At 41.3% G+C, this 23,742-nt stretch overlaps 1 protein-coding gene across 6 annotated transcripts in view; it reads right to left on the bottom strand.

Moving 5' to 3' along the window:
• The window catches only part of pcnx1 (pecanex 1), a 253,752-nt gene that overhangs the window by 57,652 nt on the left and 172,358 nt on the right, over nt 1-23,742 (bottom strand). For all 6 annotated transcript variants that reach the window (XM_072265724.1, XM_072265689.1, XM_072265683.1 and 3 more), the window contains 3 exons: nt 21,670-21,780; nt 21,303-21,394; nt 12,596-12,705 (listed from right to left, as the gene is read on the bottom strand). In XM_072265724.1, the coding sequence (XP_072121825.1) occupies nt 12,596-12,705; nt 21,303-21,394; nt 21,670-21,780 (313 nt within the window). The remainder of the gene's footprint in view (nt 1-12,595; nt 12,706-21,302; nt 21,395-21,669; nt 21,781-23,742) is intronic.

Raw genomic sequence — 23,742 nt, forward strand, 5'->3', positions numbered from 1 at the left:
ATTATTGTGTCAGTTTTAAGCTTGATGTTATTTCTGTTGATGATTTGTCCTTGAAAAAGTCTATGTTTTGAAACCCTCCCTGAACAGGGTTATCTAGCCTCAAGGGAATCTTAAGCAAACTGGCCACCCAGTTATTTTTGGTGGTTCTGCACAAGATCTGCTGTAAACCCACAAGAACAGAGTGCAATTAATTCAGGGAGCAGTTAAGAGGAAGTCTACTGGCAACAACTGGATAATAGCCTTCCTCTAGATAAGACCACAAGACATAAGAACAGAATCAGGCCATTTGCCCATCAAGTCTATTCCACCACTCCATCATGGCTAATTTATTATCACTCTCAAACCCATTATCCTGGCTTCTCTCCATAATCATTGATGCTCAATCTAATTAAGAAGCTATCAACCGTTGCTTTAAATATACCCAATGACTTGGCCTCCAGAGCTGTCAGCAACAATGAATTCCACAGATTCACCACCAGCTGGCTAAAAAATTTCCTCCACATCTCTGTTCCAAATGAACATCCCTCTATTCTGAGGCAGTACCCTTAGGTCCTAGACTCCCCTAATATAAGAAAAATCCTCTTCACATCCACTCTATTTAGCCTTTCAATTTAATTCCCAGAATCATTCTCACAAACCTCCTCTGGACCCTTTCCAATGCACCAGCACATCTTTTCTTAGATAAGGGGCCCAAAACTGTTCACAATTCTCGAAGTGTGGTCTGACTAATGCCTTATAAAGCTTCAGTTTACATACTTGCTTTGACATTCCAGTCCTCTCGAAGTAAATGTTAACATTGCTTTGCCTTCCTTACCACCACCTCAACCTGCAAGTTAACCTTTAGGGAAAGAAAAAGATGGCACCAGCAAACATCGCTACTTAGGGTGACATCCTCAAGACAGGTCAAGAAGCAACTCCCTGACTGTACCTCTTCCTAGAGGTGCTGCCTGGCCTGCTGCATTCACCAGCAACTTTGATGTGTGTTGCTCCCTTCTTTTACGTCTTTTTGTTTCACACGTGGTTCTGATACCGTGATACTGATGGAGCCTGTCACCTACATTCTGGCCATGTGTTTCTAGGTCAATTGGGTAACCTGGTGCTTTGCTGTCCCTGAGAGTGTATGGCATGGAGGCCAGGAAGCCTGAAGACAGGGCACGAACCCATGATTGACTCCATCTCTCGCAATTAAAGCACCAACGAGGATTGAAATCACAGAGGTGGGTGTGGAGGTGAGCGAGTGTTCAGTGTTGTCTACCAGCCTCTCGCTGGCTGTTGCCGGAGGAGGGTGTCTGTGTGTGGTGGTCTCTCTCTCTCTCTCCTTCTCACTCACTGCTCCTGGAGGAAGGTCCCTGTGTTTGAATGATCTCTCTCACTCGATGCCATCAGATAGTGCTGGAGCAAGCTTTACTCAACGTGATTTACAGATTAGGCTCTAATTCATGTTATGATGTGTTCCACTTTTCCGGTTGCTCCTTTTTTTTTGTGGCTATTTTTAGGTGATTTTTGATTAATTCCAGGGTTGTAGACTGCATACATACTTTGATAACAAATTACTTTGAGTCCTGTACAAGGATGCCCAAGTCCCTTTGCACCTCTGATTTTTGAATTTTCTCCCTGTTTAGAAAATAGTCTACATCTTTATTCCTTCTACCAAAGTGCATGACCATACATTTCCCTACACTATAGTCCTTCTGCCATTTCTTTGCCCATTCTTCTAATCAGTCCCAAGTCCTTCTGCAGACTTCTTGCTTCCTCAACACTACCCGCCCCTAAACCTATCTTAATATTGTTTGTAAACTGGGCCACAAAGCCATCAATTCTGTCATTCAAATCATTGACATACAGCATGAAAAGCAGTACCAACACCGACTCCCGTGGAAGACCACTAACCATCAGCAGCAAACCAGAAAAGGCCTCTTTGCCTCCTGCCTGTCAGCCAATCTTCTATTCATGCTGATCTCTTTCCTTCAGTACCATGGGTTCTTCAAAGTTCAAAATAAATTCATTATCAAAGTACATATATAGAACCATAAGATTCATTTTGTTGCAGGCATACACAATAATTCCAAAAAAACATGGAAAACCTACAGCACAATACAGGCCCTTCAGCCCACAAAGCTGTGCCGAACATATCCTTACCTTAGAAATTACCTAGGGTTACCCATAGTCCTCTATTTTTCTGAGTTCCATGTACCTGTCCAGGAGTCTCTTAAAAGACCTTATCGTATCCGCCTCCACCACCGTCACCACAGCCCATTCCACGCGCTCATCACCCTTTACATAAAAAAAAAATTACCCCTGATATCTCCTCTGTACCTACCTCCAAGCACCTTAAAATGTGCCCTCTTGTGCTAGCCATTTCAGCCCTGGGAAAAAGCCTCTGACTATCCACACGATCAATGCCTCTCATCATCGTATACACCTCTAGCAGGTCGCCTCTCATCCTCCATCACTCCAAGGAAAAAAGGCCCAGTTCACTCAAACTATTCTCATAAGGCATGCTCCCCAATCCATGCAACATCTTTGTAAATCTCCTCTGCACCCTTCCTATGGTTTCCACATCCTTCCTATAGTGAGGTGACCAGAACAGAGCACAGTACTCCAAATGGGGTCTGACCATTACCTCTCGGCTCCTAAACTCAATCCCACGATTGATGAAGGCCAATGCACCGTATGCTTTCTTAATCACAGAGTCAACCTGCATAGCAGCTTTGAGTGTCTGATGGACTCGGACCCCAAGATCCCGCTGATCCTCCACACTGCCAAGAGTCTTACCATTAATACTATATTCTGCCATCATATTTGACCTACCAAAATGAACCACCTCATACTTATCTGGGTTGAACTCCATCTGCCACTTCTCAGCCCAGTTTTGCATCCTATTAATGTCCCGTTGTAACCTCTGACAGCCCTCCACACTATCCACAACACCCTCAACCTTTGTGTCATCAGCAAATTTACTAACCCATCCCCCCACTTCCTCATCCAGATCATTTATAAAAATCAGGAAGAGTAGGGGTCCCCGAACAGAGCCCTGAGGCACACCATTGGTCACCGACCTCCACGCAGAAAATGAAAAACATGATGGAATCAATGGAAGACCACACCCAACAGGATAGTCAAACAACCAGTGCACAAAAGACAACAAACGGTACAAATACAAAAGAAAGAAATGATAATAAATAAATAAGCAATGAATATAGAGAACACAAAATTAAGATTACTTGAAAGTGAGTCCATAGATTGTAGGAACAGTTCAGTGATGGGGTGAGTAAAGCTGAGTGAAGTTATTCAAGAGCCGAGAGTAATAACTATTCTTGAACCTGGGTCTGGGTTTTGAGGCCCTGTACTTTCTTGCTGATGGCAGCAGCGAGAAGTGGGCATGACCTGGGTGGTGGGGATCCTTCAACAGTGTTCCATGTAGATGTCTTCAACAGTGGCAGCCTCAGGTGTGGCACTTGTTAAAGGCCTTCTGAAAATCCAAGTAAGCAACATCCACCAACTCTCCTTTGTCCATCATGCTTGTTATTTTCTCAAAGAATTCCAACAGATTTGTCAAGCAAGATCTCCCCCTTAGGAAACCATGCTGACTTCGCCCTATTTTAACTACCCTGAAACCTCATCCTCCTCCAACCTCTTCCCAACCACTGAAGTCAGGTTAACTGGCCTATAATTTTCTTTCTTCTGCCTCCCTCCCTTCTTAAAAAATGGAATGACATTTTCAATTTTAAGCACGAGCAGATGGCAGCCGGAAAAACTATAGAAGATAGATCAAGGCCAGAGTGGGGCAATTTTGATTTATTTTATGACTGTCACATGTAATGAGATATAGTGAAAAGCTTGTCTTGCATACTGTTTATACAGATCAAATCATTTCACAGTGCATTGAGCTAAAATAGGTAAAACAACAATGCAGAATAAAATGTAAAAACTACCAAGAAATTGCAATGCAGGTAAATAATAAAGTGCAAGATCATAATGAGGTAGACTGTGAGATCAAGAGCCCATCTTACTCCACAAGTGGTCCGCTCAAGAATCTGATAATAGTGAAATAGAAGCTGTGCTGAGCCGGGTGTTACGAGTTTACAGGCTTTCGCATCTTCTGTCCACAGGGAGAGGGAAAAATAGAGAATGTCCAAGGTGGGTGGGGTCTTTGATATGGTAGCCTCATTCCTGTGATGTGTTGAGCTGTGTCCACAACTCTCTGCAGTTTTTTTGTGGTCACATGCAGTGCAGTTGCCACACCATGACAGGCTACGGGTGATGTACTGGGAGCTTTGAGGTTCTCGATTTCAACATAGTTGATGTAGACAGGAACATGTGCACCACCCACCTTCCTGAAGTCAATGACCAGCTCTTTGGTTTTGTTGATATTGATGGAAAGGTTGCAGGTAGATGGGACTAGGCAGATCAGATCGACATGGACTAGATGGGCCGAGGGCCCTGTTTCAGTGCTGCAGTGCTTTACGACTCTATAATTGTACTGTAGGGGAAGCAAATCATTCTCAATCCCAAGAGACTGCCTATTTCTTCCTGAAAGGTCCAGAAGAGAGATGCTCCATTCTAGAATTTTGTGAGCTCAAGCTCTGCTCTAATCTGACACACCAGAATTGACGGGAGTGCTACACTCTCAAAAGTGTTATTTTCAAATGATATGTTTATGGTAAAAGATTTCATTGAGCTATCCTGAATAAGAGCCGATCATGACATTCTCCCATGCAATTAGAGGGCAAGCGACATCTACACTTTTACCACTTCCCTTCCCACCATGCAGGGACCCAAAGAACTCCATCCAAATGAAACAGAAATTCACTTGTATTTCTTCCAATTTAGGATATTACATTGTATGCTCATAGAATGGTCTCTCCTAGGTTGGATAATACAAATGCAGATTATGTGACTCCATTGCAGTTTGCAAGAATGACCCCAACTTCCAGTTTCCTGTTGCTTAAATCTTTCACTCCCTTCATTCTGCCAACATTATTCCTACAATGCTAAGCCGAAGATCAAAACACAAGATCACATCTTCTGCTTGAAACCATTACTGATGCCACAATTCAATAACAAATTAAACGACTTCAAAATATTAAACAATTTGAAGTATCCAATCTTTATTTCCCTCTGTCCACAGGTTTTGTTAAGATATTTCAATTTCAGTTTGCTTCAATGACTTTGACTGGAACGACTTCCATGATGAGGATGTCTACGAGTTCACGGATGGAGCCATGTGCTTCATCCGGAAGTGCATCGACGATGTTGTCCCCCAGAAGTCGGTCAGGGCCTTCCCAAACCAGACACCTGGATCAACAGTTCCGTGCGAGCAGCACTTCCCATTTACATTGCTGGCAATCAGCTGGAGGCTCAAGAAAAGCAGCTAAGATCTGCGCAAAGCTATCAAGACTGCAAAACACCAATACAGGAACAAGCAACACATACAAAAAATGCTGGTGAACGCAGCAGGCCAGGCAGCATCTCTAGGAAGAGGTACAGTCGACGTTTCGGGCTGAGACCCTTCGTCAGGACTAACTGAAAGAAGAGATAGTAAGAGATTGCAAAGTGGGAAGGGGAGGGGGAGATCCAAAATGATAGGGGAAGACAGGAGGGGGAGGCTTGGAGCTAAGAGCTGGAAAGTTGATTGGCAAAAGGGATACAAGGCTGGAGAAGGGAGAGGATCACTGGACAGGAAGCCTAGGGAGAAAGAAATGGGCAGGGGAGCCCAGAGAATGGAGAGCAGGCAAGGAGTTATAGTGACAGGGACAGAGGGAGAAAAAAAGAGGAAAAAAGGGGGGGGGGGGGAAAGAGACGAAAATAAATAAATAAATAAATAAATAAATAAATAAGGGATGGGGTACGAAGGGGAGGAGGGGCATTAATGGAAGTTAGAGAAGTCAATGTTCATGCCATCAGGTTGGAGGCTACCCAGACGGAATATAAGGTGTTGTTCCTCCAACCTGACTGTGGCTTCATCTTGACAGTAGAGGAGGCAGTGGATAGACATATCAGAATGGGAATGGGATGTGGAATTAAAATGTGTGGCCACTGGGAGATTCTGCTTTCCCTGGCGGACAGAGCATAGGTGTTCAGCGAAATGGTCTCCCAGCCTAGGTCGGGTCTCTGCAATATATAGAAGGCCGCACCGGGAGCACAGGACACAGTATATCACCCCAGCCGACTCACAGGTGAAGTGTTGCCTCACCTGGAAGGTCTGTCTGGGGGCCTGAATGGTGGTGAGAGAGGAAGTGTAAGGGCATGTATAGCACTTGTTCCGCTTACAAGGATAAGTGCCGGAACAAGATTGAGTCAATATTCACAACGAATAGCACATGTGACTTGTGGTGACAGTTGTATAGCATCAAAGACTTCAAAGCCAAACGTAGTGGTGCCGCCAACATCATGGCCTCTCTCCCAGATGAGCTCAATCGCTTTTACACTCAGTTCGATGTTGCTAACTCTGAGCCTCCAAGGAAAGCCACCACTACAACCTGCAACCTGATCATCTCTGAGGCTGAGGTACGCAGATGTTTCCAGCGAGTGGTGTGACGAAAGTACACATAGACTAAGATGTTGACTGTCCTGTGCTATCACCAGTGGGATCAACAGTTGATCTGCCACCTGTCTTCAGGAGAGAGATAAGGAAGACAATGGAGCAGCATTTGGAAATGTTAATGAAGAGACGAGAGAGATTAACGGAAGGAGACACCGGTCTGGGTATTGTCAAGACTGGTTTGCTTTGAATCTGAATTGTTTGAAGTGATGGACAGGCGATACCCCAACAGGGGGATAAAAAGGGATGGGTTCGCTAAGGCAACAGACACCACACGAGACACCACTCACGACACCACGAGGTATCGAGACCCTGGAAGCGGTGCGCCCCCACAAGTCGGTGGGAGTTTTGGAGGGCTAGTCACGGGACCAGCCATAGGCGCACAGGGTGGAAAGATTCGGTCGGTGGGAACCTGGTGTGTGTGTCCATCCTTGCCTGGGTGCCGGGTTCACCGCAGAGGAACGATCGTATCTGAAAACGGAGGGGTCACAGTTGGTGACCTCAGAAGACATTACAAAGGGCTTGCCCGAAAGCTGACTGCGAGAAATATCAAAGGTCTGTTGAATCCGATTTTGAATATCAGCATTCGCTCTCTCTCTCTCTCTTCAACGGCACAACAATGATTGCTGCGAACTGAACTAAACTGAACTCTGTCACTTGTGATTGAACATTTTACCCCTAGACTGCGATAGAGCTTGATTGATCCTATTATCCTAGTTCTGTGTACATGTGTGTTTATTCAGTGCTAACCTGTTGCATTTCTATCCTTACTATTAGAGAACTGTGTTGCTTATTTCTTTAATAAAACTTTTTTAGTTCCAGTAACCCAGACTCCAACTGAGTGATCCATTTCTGCTGGTTTGGCAACCCAGTTACGGGGTACGTAACAGTGGACAGTCGCAAGGCGGCGGGACCAGACGGCATCCCAGGTTGAGTACTCAGGATGTGCGCGGCACAACTGGCAGGTGTGTTTACTGACATTTTTAATCTCTCCCTCTCCCAGTGTAGAGTGCTCTCCTGCTTCAAATTATCCACCATTGTCCCTGTACCAAAAAAGACCAAGGCCAAGGATTACATCTGCAGCTTGCTACCAACCAAACTGGACCCCTACAGTCCGCCTACCGACACAACCGATTGACAGATGATACAATAGCCACTTCTCTACATACCGTCCTTACACACCTGGAGAAGAAGGATGCTTATGTGAGAATGCTGTTCTTGGACTACAGTTCAGCATTCAACACCATAATTCCATCCAGGCTCGACAGGAAGCTGAGAGACCTCGGACTTGAGCAGCTTGATCCTGGGCTCCCTGTCAGATCGCTGGCAGGTGGTAAGGGTAGGCTCCCTCACCTCCATCCCTCTGACTCTCAACACAGGAACTCCTCAGGGCTGTGTACCAAGTCCCCACCTTTACCCTCTGTATACCCATGACTGTGTGGCCACTCACAGCTCTAATCTGCTAATAAAATTTGCCGATGACACTACATTGATCGGCCCTATCTCAAACAATAACGTGGTGGTGTACAGGGAAGAAGTCATCTCTCTGACACAGTGGTGTCAAGAAAACAACTTCTCCCTCAATGTCGCAAAAACAAAGGAGCTGGTTGTGGATTACGGGAGGAATGGAGACGGGCTAACCCCTATTGACATCAATGGATCTGGGATTGAGAGGGCAAAGAGCTTCAAGTTCCTCGGCATCCACATCACTGAGGACCTCATGTGGTCTGTACACACCAGCTGTGTGGTGAAAAAGGCACAACAGTGCCTCTTTCAGCTTGGACAGTTGAGGAAGTTTGGTATGGGCCTTCAAATCCTAAGAACTTCCTGCAGGGGCACAATTGAGAGCATCCTGACTAGCTGCATCACTGCCAGGCACAGGAACTGTACTTCTCTTAATCACAGGATGCTGCAGAGAGTGCTGCAGACAGCCCAGCACATCTGCAGTTGTGAACTTCCTATGATTCAGGACATTTACAAGAACAGGTGTGTAAAAAGGGCCTGTAGGATCATTGGGGACCCGTCAACCCAATCACAATCTATTCCAGCTTCTAACATCCGGGAAGCGGTACTGCAGCATAATCAGTCCAACATTGCCTTGTCCCTTCTTTTAAAGACTGATGTTATATTTCTCCAGGCAGTTTTCTGCCCGAAAATTCTCATAATTCCAAAAATCTGAAATAAAGGATCTGTTCTCCTTTTCCTGTCGCATTCCTGCTTTTACTTTTGGAAGAAATGGATCAGCAAATTTTATGGTTCACATCAAAATTGGAGGCATAGGGGATAATGAGGAAGACTATCAAGGCTTGCAGTGTGATCTTGACCTGGTGGGAAAATGGGATCAAAAATGGCAGATGGAATTAAAGCATTCTGGTATGAGGTGTTGCACTTTGGGAAGACAAACCAGGCTACGCCTTGCACAATGAATGGAAGATCTTTGAGGTGCCCTGTAGAACAAGTGAAGCTGGGAATACTGTCACAGTAATACCACTTTCAAGGAAATGAAAGATAGGGCTGTAGAAAGAGAGCTTTTGGCACATTGGTCTTAATAAATCAGGGCACAGAGTACACAAATTGGGATGTTATGTTGAAGTTGTACAAGACGTTGAGAGGCCAGATTTGGAATATTGTGTGTAATTCTGTTCACGTACTTACAAAAAATATATTAATATGCTTGAAAGAGTTTAGAGGAAATTTACAAGGACGTTGCCAGGACTTGAGGATCTGAGTTATAGGGAAAGGCTGAGTAAGTTAGGACTTTATACCCTGAAGTGCAGGAGAATGAATGATGATCTTCTATAGAGGATATAAAATTAAAAGGCGTATAGATAAGGTGAATGCAAGCATTCTTTTTCCCCTCAGCTTGGGTAAGTCTAGAACTAGAGGTCAGATGGGATTAGGAAGAAAGGTGAAATATTTAAACAGAATCAGAAGGCAAAGTTCTTCATTGGGTGGTACAAGCATGAAATGAGCTACCAGCGGAAGTTGGTGGATGTGGGTTCTTACAAGTCTGAATAGATAGATGATGGGAGGAGCTTGGAGGGATATGGTGTAGGTGCAGGTAGATGGGACTAGGCAGATCAGATCGACACGGACTAGATGGGCCGAAGGCCCTGTTTCAGTGCTGTAGTGCTTTATGACTCTATAATTCTATTTTTTTAGCAAAACATCTATTGCTTTTTCCTTCAAGATATTCAGGCCATAAGCCAGATGTTCCAATTATTTCAAGGCCAAGTAACTTCTTTAAACCACTTTCTTTAGAACAGTACTTTCACTACCAGCTAAAGCTGAACCATAGCTACATGGATTTAATTGAAAGGGAAAGGGCAAAGTCTGTCCTAATTTAATCATATAGACGCCACAGCCAAGAAAGCACATCAATGCCTCTACGTCCTCAGAAGGTTAAAAAACTTCAGTGTGTTCCTGTTGATACTCCATTTTTACAGATACATCACAGAAAGCACCCTATCCAGATGCATCACAGCTTAGTATGGCAACTACTCTGTTCAAGACCACAAGAAATTGTGAATGTAGTACATGCTATTACAGAATCCAGCCTCCCCTCCATGGACTCTGTCTACATTTCTCCTCGTCTTGGTAAAGCAGCCAACATAATCCAGGACCCCACCACCCTAAATGTTTGTTTTCCTCCCTCCCATCAGGCAGAAGATTTAAAAGGCTGCAAACATTTACCATCAGGTTCAACGACAGCTTCTATCCTGTTGTTTTAGACGATTGAACAGACCTCTTGTACAATAAGATGGCCTTGAGCTCATAATCTACTTAATCATAGCCATGCATCTTGTCTGAATTTCTTTAGCCTCCTGAGGAAGTTGAGGCAATATGTGCTTTCCTGGCCATAGCATCCAAGTGGATGGACTACGACAGACTACTGGTGATGATCACTTCACGGAACCTGAAGCTGAAAGCACTGCACTTTCTCTGGAACTGTAGCATGACATTTAGCATCGTTACTAAATGTTTTCCTTGTACTATGTACTATGTACAGATATAATGAAATGATATGCGTGGATGACATACTAGCTTCTCACCGTTTCTTGATACATATGACAATAATAAATCAATTTATCATTTGCCAAATAATATGTAATTCACAGATTTATCAGATTAGGTAAGTAAACCACAGAATTTCTATCAACCCACTGATGAGTCAAGCATATCTGTTCTGGTCTCTAGGCCGCTACAGGCACGCTTCATTTTGTATGAATATCACTGCCTATATGTGAGCTGTTTATTGTATCATTTCCTGCACGGGCTAGTTTTGAATGAACTTGAAGCTTACGGTGGTAAGACATTAATCTGGAAGCAGCAATATCTGTGATTCTTAAGTTTTGGCAATATTGAAATTTGGCAATATTTAGTAGATATATTTTTAAGGAAGTATTATGCTCCAAGCCATTGCATCATGAGCTTACTCAAGTTTACGTAGAATAGTTATTGAACGTTGTGCATGTCTACCACCTGGGTTAACATTAGTTGTGAGAATATTCAACAGTATTATATATTCAGGTGCGTAATAATCATGTATTGAATTTAATATATATTTTACTTAACTCTCTGTAGTTTTATAGTAAAGAGATCTCATTAAAAACCTTGAAGAAAGCTTCTGTCTTGAATAACTTCTGAGAAGTTGCTTAGCTCACTGCATGGCTGTGTACATGTACACAGTGAGGGCAGTAGTGTCCATTTAGTTGTATTCTAAGTTTCATGTTTCTAAAATGATATTTCTACTGCAATATCAACCTAAAGTAACTACCTTTATAATTGTATTCCTGGATTTACCACTTCAATGTTAAAATTCTAGTTATAACACTACTGATTCTTTGGGATTTGTGTTCTTCATTTCCCTCACTATTATAAATACTGCAGCATTCTCCACACTTATAAATACACTGCAGCAAAATATTCACATTATAGTTCACTCAGCCTTATTCATTTACAATTTATTGTTGAGGGGAATATCTCCCTTTTGTAAATTGAAGAAAAGCTGAACATCTGAGGCTCAAGCATCAAATGGAAACAATGTCTTATAGCTGCGTACCTGGCTTAGTTTGATCTACTGCAATACTTCTGTATCCTCTCAGTCAAATATACTGTACCTGTGAACTACTTCAAACAAATTGACCTACAGAACTTGAGCATTAATTTAGAACTTAACTCAATTTCAGGTTTAGGTGATACACTTGCCATAAGATATATTTTCATCTCATTTTCCAAGAAATAACCACAAATTTCAATGGAATAGATGGACAAAATTTTTTATTTATTGGCCACAAACTCCTCTAAGATCACTGACGCACAACTTCTTTCTCTACAAATGCTGCCCAACTTGTTGAGCTATTCCAACATTTTCTACTTTTGTTACACCTTAAATAGATCTTGAGTTAAATATGCCTACATCTAGCTAGAGATGAGAGACTGCAGATACCATATACTGAAGCAAAAAAAACAAGTTGCTGTAGGAACTCAGCAGGTCAGACAGCATCTGTGGAGGCAGAGGGAAAGTCAATGTTTCGTATTGAGGACTTCTGATCGAGGTCCTAACGTAGAATCTTGACAACAACGTTGACCTTTTCTCTGCCTTCACTATGTGGCCTGAATCACTGAGTTCCTCCAGTGGTTGGTTTTTTACTCGGTTTGAGCTGTCATGTTCCAGTGCAAGTATCAAAGTTCAATACCAAACGCAGTGATTTAAGCATATAATCTGTACTTATCATTTCAGTGAACAACTGAGTGAGTCCACTTTAAAATTAGCATTTTTTAGTGAAACATTTGATTGATTTTTCTAGATAGGGTGGGTGTGGTAAAAAAAGGTATTCCAAGGAACTATTTCGACAGATATTCCCAATCAGTATTTATTCCCCAACCAATATCACTAAAATAAATTATTTGGTCACTTATTTTATTTTATTTATGAGAGCTGTGAGAACATTTCATTAGTACCTCGGGGTTACATATAGCTTTAGCTTTCTACAGCCATTATATGAACTTATGGCAAGAAAGATTACTTTTTGAAACTGAATCACTTACATCAGTACACAGGGGTCACTGCTTTGTCTGCTTAAATGATAGGAAACAGCAACCAACAGGCCACAAAAGACAGAGAAAAGAACTGGAATGTGTTGTGCATCCCAAGAATCCTGGAAGATAGCAACAAAGAAAAAATGCAAGATATTAGATTTATGAATATGATATTTAATTGCAGATCATCTGTAATTTCAAATTAGGTTTAAGGTTATGTGATTTGATAAAACACGGTGGATGATTTAACAAAAATGGTAACTACTAAAAGGTATAATTGTTACTTTATGTTATGCATCAAAGCATCACAAGATTCAATGTAAAGCTAATAAACCATCGCCAATTACTAAAATTATCAGACTTGTAATAGTTCATAAAAAGAGAAAGCAGTTACAACAAAAATGTCACAGAATATTTGCTACTTGTGCATTTAATACTTTAAGAATTGAAGAACCTTGTTTATTTTTCCTGAAGAATAAACTGCTGAGATCAATATTTAGTTTGTTTAACACCAGTCTCAACCTTTTATTCTATTTTCAAATAAAGCAACTTTTTCTGATAAAATTTGTGTGGCTTCCTCAGAATAGATTCGAAGGTGGAACGTCTGACTTGAGCACCGATTTTTTTAAAACTTTGTTTATTAGTAGTTCTGTTATAATATATTTTGAGCTTGTCTGTTGCTGCTCATATGACTGGATATTTTGAATTACAAATCTACAAAAAAAACTCTTGTTCTCTATCAACTGCATTCTTTCAACTCAACATCATTCAAGATATTATTGCTACTTATTACTCTTGGTATGTGGAGTACTTTACACCGGTGCAAATTATCAAAAATAATTACTTGTGTTCCTCCAGTTACAAACCTGATCTAATTAATTTGCAGTCCCTATCAATCTCCAGATTTAAACATGCCAAAACTGAGCTGGCAGTAGCTACTTGCAAACAAGTGAACATGTGATAGTGGGAGGCATTCAAAAAGGAAATAGTGAGAGCTCAGGGCCATTACCTTCTGCTAAGGCCACATGTTCAAGGAACCTTGGATGTTAAAGGATATTGCAAGAAAAAAAACTGGAGCTTAAAGTAAGTATGGAGAATAGTACCCAGTGTGGAATTCTAGAACAAAGTTAGAAATGAGGAGGTATTAGATCTCTTAATGGGCTTAAAGATGGGTAAATCCTTGGGCTTGATGAGATCAAAATCAGAAAGAGGTTCATTATAACTGACATACTTCATATTGTGAATTCTGTGGATGGGCAGGTAAGGAAATAAGGTGAGAAAGGGAAATGGCGAGGGGGTAAGGAGGTGGACAGACTCACAGGTGTGAAGTTTTGCCTCACCTGGAAGGACTGTTTGGGGCCCTGAATGGTAGTGAAGGAGGCGGTGTAGTGGCAGGTATAGCACTTGTTCCACTTGCAAGGATAAGTTTCAGGAAGGAGATCATTGGGGAGGGATAAATGGACGAGGGAGTTGCATGGGGAACAATCTCTACGGAAAGCAGAAATTCGGCCAGGGTGGTGCGCGGAGGAGGGGGAAAAACATTTGCTGGTGGGATCCCATTTCAGATGGTGGAAATTACAGAGAATTATGTACTGGTGTGGTGGAAGGTGAGGACCAGAGGAACCCTATCCCTAGTAGGGTGGTGGGAGGATGGGGTGAGGGCAGACATGTGCGAAATGGATGAGATGTAGGTAAGGGCAGTGTTGATGAAGGAGGAAGGGAAGTCCCTTTCTTTGAAGGAGGATATCTCAAACCTTGCGGATTTCAGGAAGAGGAAGTTGAGGGAAGTCTTCACTGATGGATCAGCAGTGGTAAGTCCAACCCAGCCAATTACCACCCTATCAGCCTACTCTACATCAGCAAAGTAATGGAAGGGGTCATCAACAGTGCTATTATGCAGCACCTACGCAGGAGCTATAGTGGAGTGTGTATCAAGCTTCAAATTCCTTGGTGTCCACATTTCCGAGGATCTCACCAGGTCCCTGAAATCTTCCATCCTGATCAAAAAGGCGCAACAGCGCCTTTATTTCCTGCGGAGAATCAAGAAAGCTCACCTCTGTCCCAGGATACTGACGGACTTTTACAGCTGTACCACTGAGAGCATACTCACCAACTGCATCTCAGTGTGGTGTGGCAATTGTCCCGTATCGGACCGCAAAGCACTCCAGCGTGTGGTGAAAACTGCCCAGTGGATTATTGGCACCCAATTGCCCACCATTGAGAACATCTACCATAAACGCTGCCTGAGCAGGGCGAAAAGCATTATCAAGGATGCATCTCACCCTAACCATGGACTTTTTTCTCTCCTTCCATCTGGTAGGCGCTACAGGAGCCTCCGCTCCCGCACCAGCAGGCACAGGAAAAGCTTCTTCCCTGAGGCTGTGACCCTGCTGAACCTCACATCACAACGCTAAGCAGTACTCCACGCATATTGTACTGTCTCAGTACTTTTATATTTGTGTGCTGTAGCATTTACTTTTTATTCGTAGTTATTTTGTAAATAACACTATTCTTTGCATTTCTGATTAGATGCTAACTGCATTTCATTGGCTTTGTATCTGTACTTGGCACAATGACAATAAAGTTGAACCTAATCTAATAACTTGGTTACAGATTCCCATTTTGGGTTCCATCAAGGCCACTCAGCTCCTGACCTCATCACCTCCTCGGTCCAAACATGGACCAGTGAGCTAAATACCATACCAGAGGTAAGGTGAGAGTGATGGCCCTCGACATCAAGGCAGCATTTGACTAAATATGGCATCAAAGTGCCCTAGCTAAAATGGGGTTAATGGGAATTAGGGAAAAACCCTCCGCTGGCATAAGGGAAGATGGTTGTGGTGGTTGGAGGTCAATCATCTCATCCTCAGGATATCACTGCAGAAGTTCCTCAGGGAAGTATCCGAGGACCAACCATCTTCAGCTGCTTCATCAATGATCTTCCTTCCGTCATAAGGTCAGATGTGAGAATGTTCGCAGATGAATGCACAATGTTCTGCACCACTTGTGATTCCTCAGACAGTGAAGCAGTTCATACCCAAATGCAGCAGGACCTGGACAACATCCAGGCTTGGGCTGACAAGTAGCAAGTAACATTCCAGCCACACAAGTGCCAGGCAATGACCATTTCCAATAACAGAAGCTCTAAACATCGTCCTTTGACATTCAGTGGCATCACCATCACTGAATCCCCAACTATCAACATCCTGAGGATTACTATTGACAGGAATCTGAAATGGTCTAGCCATATGAATATCGTGGCTACCAGAGCAGGTGAAAGGCTAGGAATTCTGCAGCATGTAACTCATCTCCTGACTCCCCAAAGCCTGTCCACCATCTACAAGGCTCAGGTAAGGAGTGTATCGGAATACTCGCCACTTGCCTGGATGAGTGTAGCTCCATTAAAACCAGCCGGTACAAGGCAGCCCACTTGAGTGGTACCCTTTCCACAAACATCCAATCCCTCCATGATCAACAAACAGTTACAGCAGTGTGTACTATCGTCAAGATGCACTGCAACAACACACCAAAGTTCCTAAGGCAGCACCTTCCAGACCCAGGACCACTACCATCAAGAAGGAAGAGAACAGCAGATACCTCGGAACACCACTACTTGAAAATCCCCTTCCAAGTCACTCACCATCTTGACTTGGAAACATATCACCATTCCTTCATTGTCACTGGGTCAAAATCATGGAATTCCCTCCCTAACAGCACTGTGGGTGTACCTACACCTCAGGGACTACAGCGGTTCAAGATGGCAGCTCATCACCACCTTCTCAAGGGCAACTCGGGATGAGCAATAAATGCTGGTTTAGCTGGCCCACATCCTGTAAATGAATTAAAAAAAACAGGGAATGCCTTTTTCTCATTGCTACCATCAAGGTGGTAAAGAGCCTAAAGCTTCTTCCCCTCAGCCATCAAATTTCTGAATGGACAATTAACTCATGTACAACACCTCACTTTTGTTTGCTTTTTTTGCACTAAATTTATATTTTAATATATACTTCGTATTGTAATTTATAGGTTTTTAAAATATTATGTATTGCAATGTACTGCTGCTGCAAAACAACAAATTTCATGACATATGGCAGTTACAGTAAACCTGATTCTAATGCGGGAATGCTGGGGGTGAGCCATGTCTCTGAAGCAGAATACACAGTTCCTCATGTTCCTGTGATACTGCAACCTTGCACTTAGATTTTTAGTTTTCAGTTCCCAGTTCCACAGACTGTTCATCAGCCAGGAGGATGGCAGGGCACTGAGACCTCAGAGCCCTGTGTTTCAATATTCCCTGCAGCCCAGCCTGGCAGCTGTGCTTTCTTAAAGGGAACATGCACTACTTGCTATACAGGAGGTAAAGAAAGCAGATTGCTGTGGCTCTAACACAATTCTTCAAATTTTCTCGTACCTCTAGTGTGGCTAGAGGTGATTATAGGACTGTGAATATGAAACCTTTATTCGAGGGTGCCCACTTAATTACAAGCAAGCATATCAAACATCAGTCAAAGTGAAATTACTGTGAAAAAGTTCTGAGACAAAATATTAATGTAGATTTGAGAGTCATGGATTAATCAAGGATAGTCGGGAAGACTTTACCAAGGGAAGATCCTGCTTGACTAATTGATTAAATTTTTCCCAGAGGTAGGTAAGTATGTTATTGAAGACATTGTGGTTTATAGGTAGCTGAATATTTGTCTTCATTAGCCAAGTCATAGGACACAAGAGTTGGGATGTTATCAACAACAAAAAACATTAGTTAGGGCGAAGTTGAAGTACCATGTGTGATTCTGGAGGCAACATGATAGGAAGAATATAAATGCACCACAAAGAGTGCAGAGGAGATTTACCATGAAAGTGCCGAGGATAAATCATTTCAGCTGAGAGGAGAAACTGGATAGGCTTGGTTTATTTTCCTTGGAGCAAAGGATGCTGACAGAAGACCCGATTAAAGTATACAAAATTAGGAAAGGCATTGATATAGAAAATGGTTAGAATTTTATCCCGTTAGCAGATATGAGAGCATAGGTTTAAGACGAAGGGCAGAAATTTGAGGATTTTTTTTTCTCACTGTGAAGATGGCTGAAAGCTGGAATGCTGTACCCAAGTCAGTAGTATAAGCATGTATTCTTACAACATTTATATAGTATTTAGATGAGCAGAGAAGGCTGAGCTCAAATGCTGGGAAATATGATTAGTACAGATAAATACTCGATGGCCATCATGGATACAATCAGCTAAAGGACCTGCTTTCAGGCTGCAAACTCTGACCCCATAACCCTCCTCCTACTATTCTGGCATCAGCAATTTAAAAACAAAATTAGAGATACAGCACAGTAACAGGCCCTTTCAGCCCAATGAGTCGACGCCGCCCAATTACACCCATATAACTAATTAATCTAGTCTTTGGAATGTGGGAGGAAACCCATGTGGTCACAGAGAGAATGTACAAACTCCTTCTAGACAGCAGCCAAGATGAACTCAGGTTATTGATGCTGTAATAGTGTTACACTAACCACCACACTACTGTGCCACCCTGATTTCCAGTTTGAATTCAGCTGTTGAAACTAAGTCACTGTTGAGATTTAAAAGAGCTCTCAGGCCTTTAAATATATCTCTTAACAAGAACATTGATACCTCATCCCCTCAAACCATGTCCTTAACTCCCACATTTTTCAGCCATATTCCATCACTAAAAATTAATAAATGTCATCTTAACATTTATTCTTCATAATTTAAAATATTATCAGTTTATTCCATCCCCACAAATGGAAAAATAATTTATGCATTTACTTTATTGAGAGAAGGTACCACCTTCATTAAGTCAGTCTCAATGGAATGTGGATGACAAAGAAATTAATTCTGTTATTACATTTTCCATTCAAAAATATAATGAGATTTATTATGCTCAATTGTAGTGCAGATATAGTTTCAGTTTTTCTTTGATTTTGCATGGCACCATACTGACACATCAGTGAAAGAATTATCTATCAAAATGAGAGCGCAATAAAGTAGGGGACCAGGGACCATGGTAGCATAGTGGTTAGTGTGACATTATTACAGCTCCGTGCGTTGGAGTTTGGAGTTCAATTCTGATGTCATTTGTAATGAGTCTGTACGTCCTCCCTGTGGAATGCATGGGTTTTCCCTAGGTGCTCCACTTTCCTCCCACAGCCCATACACACCAGACAGGTTATCCCTTATTTATTTATTTAATATATATATATTTTTTTCCCTCTCTCTCCTTTTTCTCCCTCTGTCCCTCTCACTATAACTCCTTGCCTGCTCTCCACCCTCCGGCTCCCCTTTACCCCTTCTCTCTCCCCCCAGGTTTTCCTTCCCATGATCCTCACCCTTCTTCAGTCTGGTATCCCTTTTGCCAATCAACTTGCCAGCTTTTAATTCCACCCTTCCTCTTCCTGTCTTCTCCTAACATTTCAGATCTCCCCCTCCCACTTTCAAATCTCTTACTATCTCTTCTTTCAGTTAGTCCTGACGAAGGGTCCCAGCCCGAAACGTCGACTGTACCTCTTCCTATAGATGCTGCCTGGCCTGCTGCGTTCACCAGCATTTTTTGTGTGTGTCGCTTGAATTTCCAGCATCTGCAGATTTCCTCGTATCCAGGTAGGTTAATTAGTTATTGTAAATTGTCCTGTGATTAGTTTAGGGTTAAAATCATGGTTGACAGGTCATGGCTCAAGGGGCAGGAAGGGCCTCTGTATCAGTAAATAAATAAAATAATTAAAACTGTAAGATATTCAAAGTTTAAGTATTGTTAAAAAGTTGACAACACACCATTAACTTCTATTTTTTGTTAACATATCCTGAAATAGCTTTAAAGACTAAAACCACTTTCATTTATTAAAAGCACAAAAGTTATATTACAGAACCAGCAGAAAATATCCCCCTGTGTACATCTGTCAGGTTTAGTTTGACAGACAAGCTGAAAGTTGTCTGGATTCCCCACATTTTCTCATTTATTTCTGGCTCATTATTTGCAAAGTTTTCTAGGAAAGATAAATGGCTGGAGTTTCATTGCTATAAAACTTTGCATGACACTAAGACCACAGCTGAGAGCCCCAAATAATAAGCACAATCTGTATTCCTTCTTAAAATGATTTTTTAAAATATTTTTTAAAAAATCTGTAGGTGTTGGAAAAGCCAACATTTATTTCTGATCCCTACGCACACTTGATAAAGTGAGGGCAGGCTGTCTTTTTGAACCACTGCACTGTACCTAGTGATTGCTTGTACTGTGTTAGTTAGTAATAAAAGTTTGATATCTAGGATGTGCAATTCAGTTTGTTGTTGTTTTGTATGGCATTCACACTTCTAATTGAAGTGCGGCCCAAGAGGGGCAGACACAAGCATGTCCGCTTGGGAGCCGAGATTGGATTGATCTTCATATGGCATCTCCTCCATAGCCATTCCAACATGGGTGGCCCTGAGATGACATCGCCTGATGGGAGTCCTTGAAGCGTGCAAGCCTCCACATGACATCAAGTGTCGATCCAGGTCATGGAGGTGCAATTCAGTAAGTTTGACCAACATTACAATGTATTTTGTAAAAGATGAAATGCAGCAAGACTGAATTTGTGGTAAAGTAATCCTGGGATTGTTTTTTGAGGCCGGTTTGCAGACTGCTTTGCCTTGGATGGTGTCAAGCTTCGTCAGTATTTCTAGAGTTGCAGATCCAGGTAAGTACAGATGATTACATCATACCCCACTCAGGTCACCCAAATAATGGAAAAGCTTTGGACAGTCAGGATGTGAGTCACTTACAGCAGGATGTTCCCCAGCTCTCATCTGTACTTGTAGCTGTAGTAATCATGCAGCTAATCCAGTCAAGTTTCCTATAAAGATCCCCAGAATGTTGATCGCAGAACAACAGCAACAAACTTGAAGGTCATTTCTTGGAGCAGGTGGTATCAGAAATGGTCATTGCCGGGTACACTTGTGGCATGAATTTATTGGTGTTTATCAGCACTTGCTGAATGTTATCCATCTGAATGCAAACATGAGGAAATCTGTAGATGCTGGAAATTCAAGCAACACACACAAAATGCTGGTGGAACACAGCAGGTCAGGCAGCAACTATAGGAAGAGGTATAGTCGATGTTTTGGGCCGAGACCCTTTGTCAGGACTAATTGAAAGAAGAGATAGTAAGAGATTTGAAAGTGGGAGTGGGAGGGGGAGATCCGAAATGATAGAAGACAGGTGTTTTAAGCAGATAGGAAATGTTTCATTTTCTGAAGAGTTACATTTGGAATTGAAAATTGTGTAATCATTAGTGGACAATTCTGTTCCTTATTTTGTAATGGCAGACCACTGATGCAATTAGCTAAAAATAGTTGGCTCTATAACACCACATTAAGGAATTGCTAAAGTGGTATTCTGGAGCTTGAATAATTGCCCTCCAAGAATCACAGCCATCTTTGTGCAAAGGACAACTCCAACAGGTGTATCAGAACAACTTTCTGAGGGTAATGCTTGACTCATTGATCACACAGTCTCAGTCAAATCAACATGCATGATAAACATCCTATAAATTTAGCAACAATGAAACTCTTAATTTAGAAATAAAATGGTGTATCTGCTTTAAAAGTGCTCCAGATGATAACCCTGAAGTTGAACTTCTAATTCTTAAGAACAGTTGCTGATGAGAGCAATGACTTTCAACACCTTCAAAAAAAGAGATTAATAAGAAGCACCTACCCTCAGCGCACCATAACACAGTCCATATAGCAAAGCTATGGCCAAGACACTACGAATGAAACCGAAGAGTGATGCAAGAAGATTTGTGGTAGCTGAAAAAATATAAACACAAGAGACAATTCCATATTTCCTAAAAATTACATCCAAATGTTACATTGGCTATCTTGGATCAAATTTATTAGAACTTGTACTTAAATACAAAATATTTAGGATCAAATACAATGAATGACATTGTATTCAAAGGTGATGCATAACCATATAATTGCAATGTTTTGTGAAACCATCAGACAAATGAAAATGGAAACTACATGTGCAAATGTTTAATAATTTGTTTTGAAGATTTTTTTACAAGTATCAGAATGCTTACCATTTCCACCAAACACATGAATATCGAATTGTTCACAAAGATACATCACAAATGTATTTACTTGTGGAAGCAAGCCAATGAAGAATATCACTGGAAAACATAGAGTAAAAGCTACAAAGAGAAAAGAAAATGTCAATAAGACATGAACATAACTAAAATTCACTGTAGATATTAGAAAACAAATAAGAGAATGCTGTGTTTCACATACCAGCAATGGAGACAGGAGAGGAACAACCATCTCACTATTCTTTGCAGCTGAAGTTAACCAGTGCGGGTACACTTCCTGTACTTTAGTCTAAAAAGTGGACATAGGTTCATTCTTGGCACAAAGCTATCAGATATCAGGGGTGTCACTGGCACTCCTAGCACTATCCAGATGAAGTAAGAGTTACGTCTTACTACAACTATTACTGGTACTAGATATATTGTACAATAATTGTTAATTTCCCCCTCTTGAATCTATTACTGATCTTTTCAGGGGCTACTCCTCACACTTCTCCCTTTTGTTCCACCCTTGTTTTAATAAAATGCTTTTTAATTCATTTTTCAAAAAATAAATCAGTCTTTCCATTCAATAATAGTTAGCTAATGAAAAATCATCTTTTAACCAGGTACTATAGAAGGAATTTATTTTTTAGCCTTGCCTTCATTTCACTTCCATAATCATCCTGCAGTCTCAAGTTTTCTCCTCACTATACTTAAATTAAACTACAAGTTACAATTCTTCATAAAAGTGACTATTTCTAAAAGGTCACTCTTAAGTTCCTTTTCTTGTTTAAAATAAAATACTTCACCAAGTCTTTCTTCATACTTTAATCCCACAAACTGAAGATTTGAAGATCACCTAAATGTATGATTCCACGGTTCACTTTTTTAGTATAGCCATCTTCCCATCATGGAGTCCCTGGCCTGAAATCTGGAATCATACATCTGAATGATCTTCAAATCTTCAGTTTAAGCTATTAAATTATGAAGAAAGACTTGGTTAAGTATTTTATTTTAACTGAAGGAAAGGAATTACGAGTGACCTTTTAGAATTGCACATTCATTTGTTTATTACCTCTTTACCATTACCCCCAGTTGGAAATAATTCGAAAGATGTGTGGCTTGCGTGGCTGATGGTTGGGTTGAGTTGCTCTCTGATCTTGACTATTTACTTGCACATGTTTTATCACCATAAGAGGAGATGATCAGAGAACAACTCAACCCAACCATTATCCCTAATGTTTGTAGATAGAAAATAAACTATTGAACACATTATTATACTACTTTATCAATCTGGTTATCTCTCTTCTGATCTATTCATCTAAAATATTATCCTGCGATGCACATTCCCCTCATTTTCTTTCAGATTTTAAATATTGAACTACTTCCACAACCCATTTCCTCATACTGCTATTTACCAACAGTATTTACCCTGTAGATTTGCCATAATTCATAGTTATTTAACTATATCCTCTTCTCTCCATTTCTCCCATCACACTAATTTGGTACCAATAGTAATTTCAACTATGTAAATTCTTAAAATCCATAGTATTCTCTTTTAATGAGTATGATCCATATAACGTAATGGGTCTGGAGGAATTAGACCATAAGACATAGAAGCAGAATTAGGCCATTCAGCCCATCGAGTCTGCTCCACCATTCCATCATGGTTGATCCTGGATCCCACTCAATCCCATACACTTGGATGATATTTGACTACAATATTGTTATGGAACCAAAATTCTTTTTAAACTTGCTGTCTGCATTAAATTATGCTTTTCAAATGCTGATGGTTGTCTTTTAACATGTGCTAGAAAAATGATCAATTAACAATTCCAATGATCAGATCCAATAATATGATATGCTGTAAGACCAGCATTTTGTGCTTTGTGCACAGGGTTCAGTTCAACACTAATTTACAGAAAACCTACTTAATAATGCCAATAAACCTCCATGGTTTACATACAATTTAAAAATTCTTTAACAACATAGTTCAGGAATGTTACAATACTGGATTAACTCACTATGCTTTTGTTCAAAGTACTTACATTTCCTAGTCCTGTAACGGTGACTAAGAACCGTGGCTAC

The sequence above is a fragment of the Mobula birostris genome, chromosome 1 (genome assembly GCF_030028105.1).
Source record: "Mobula birostris isolate sMobBir1 chromosome 1, sMobBir1.hap1, whole genome shotgun sequence".
NCBI classification, from domain to species: Eukaryota; Metazoa; Chordata; class Chondrichthyes; order Myliobatiformes; family Myliobatidae; genus Mobula; species Mobula birostris.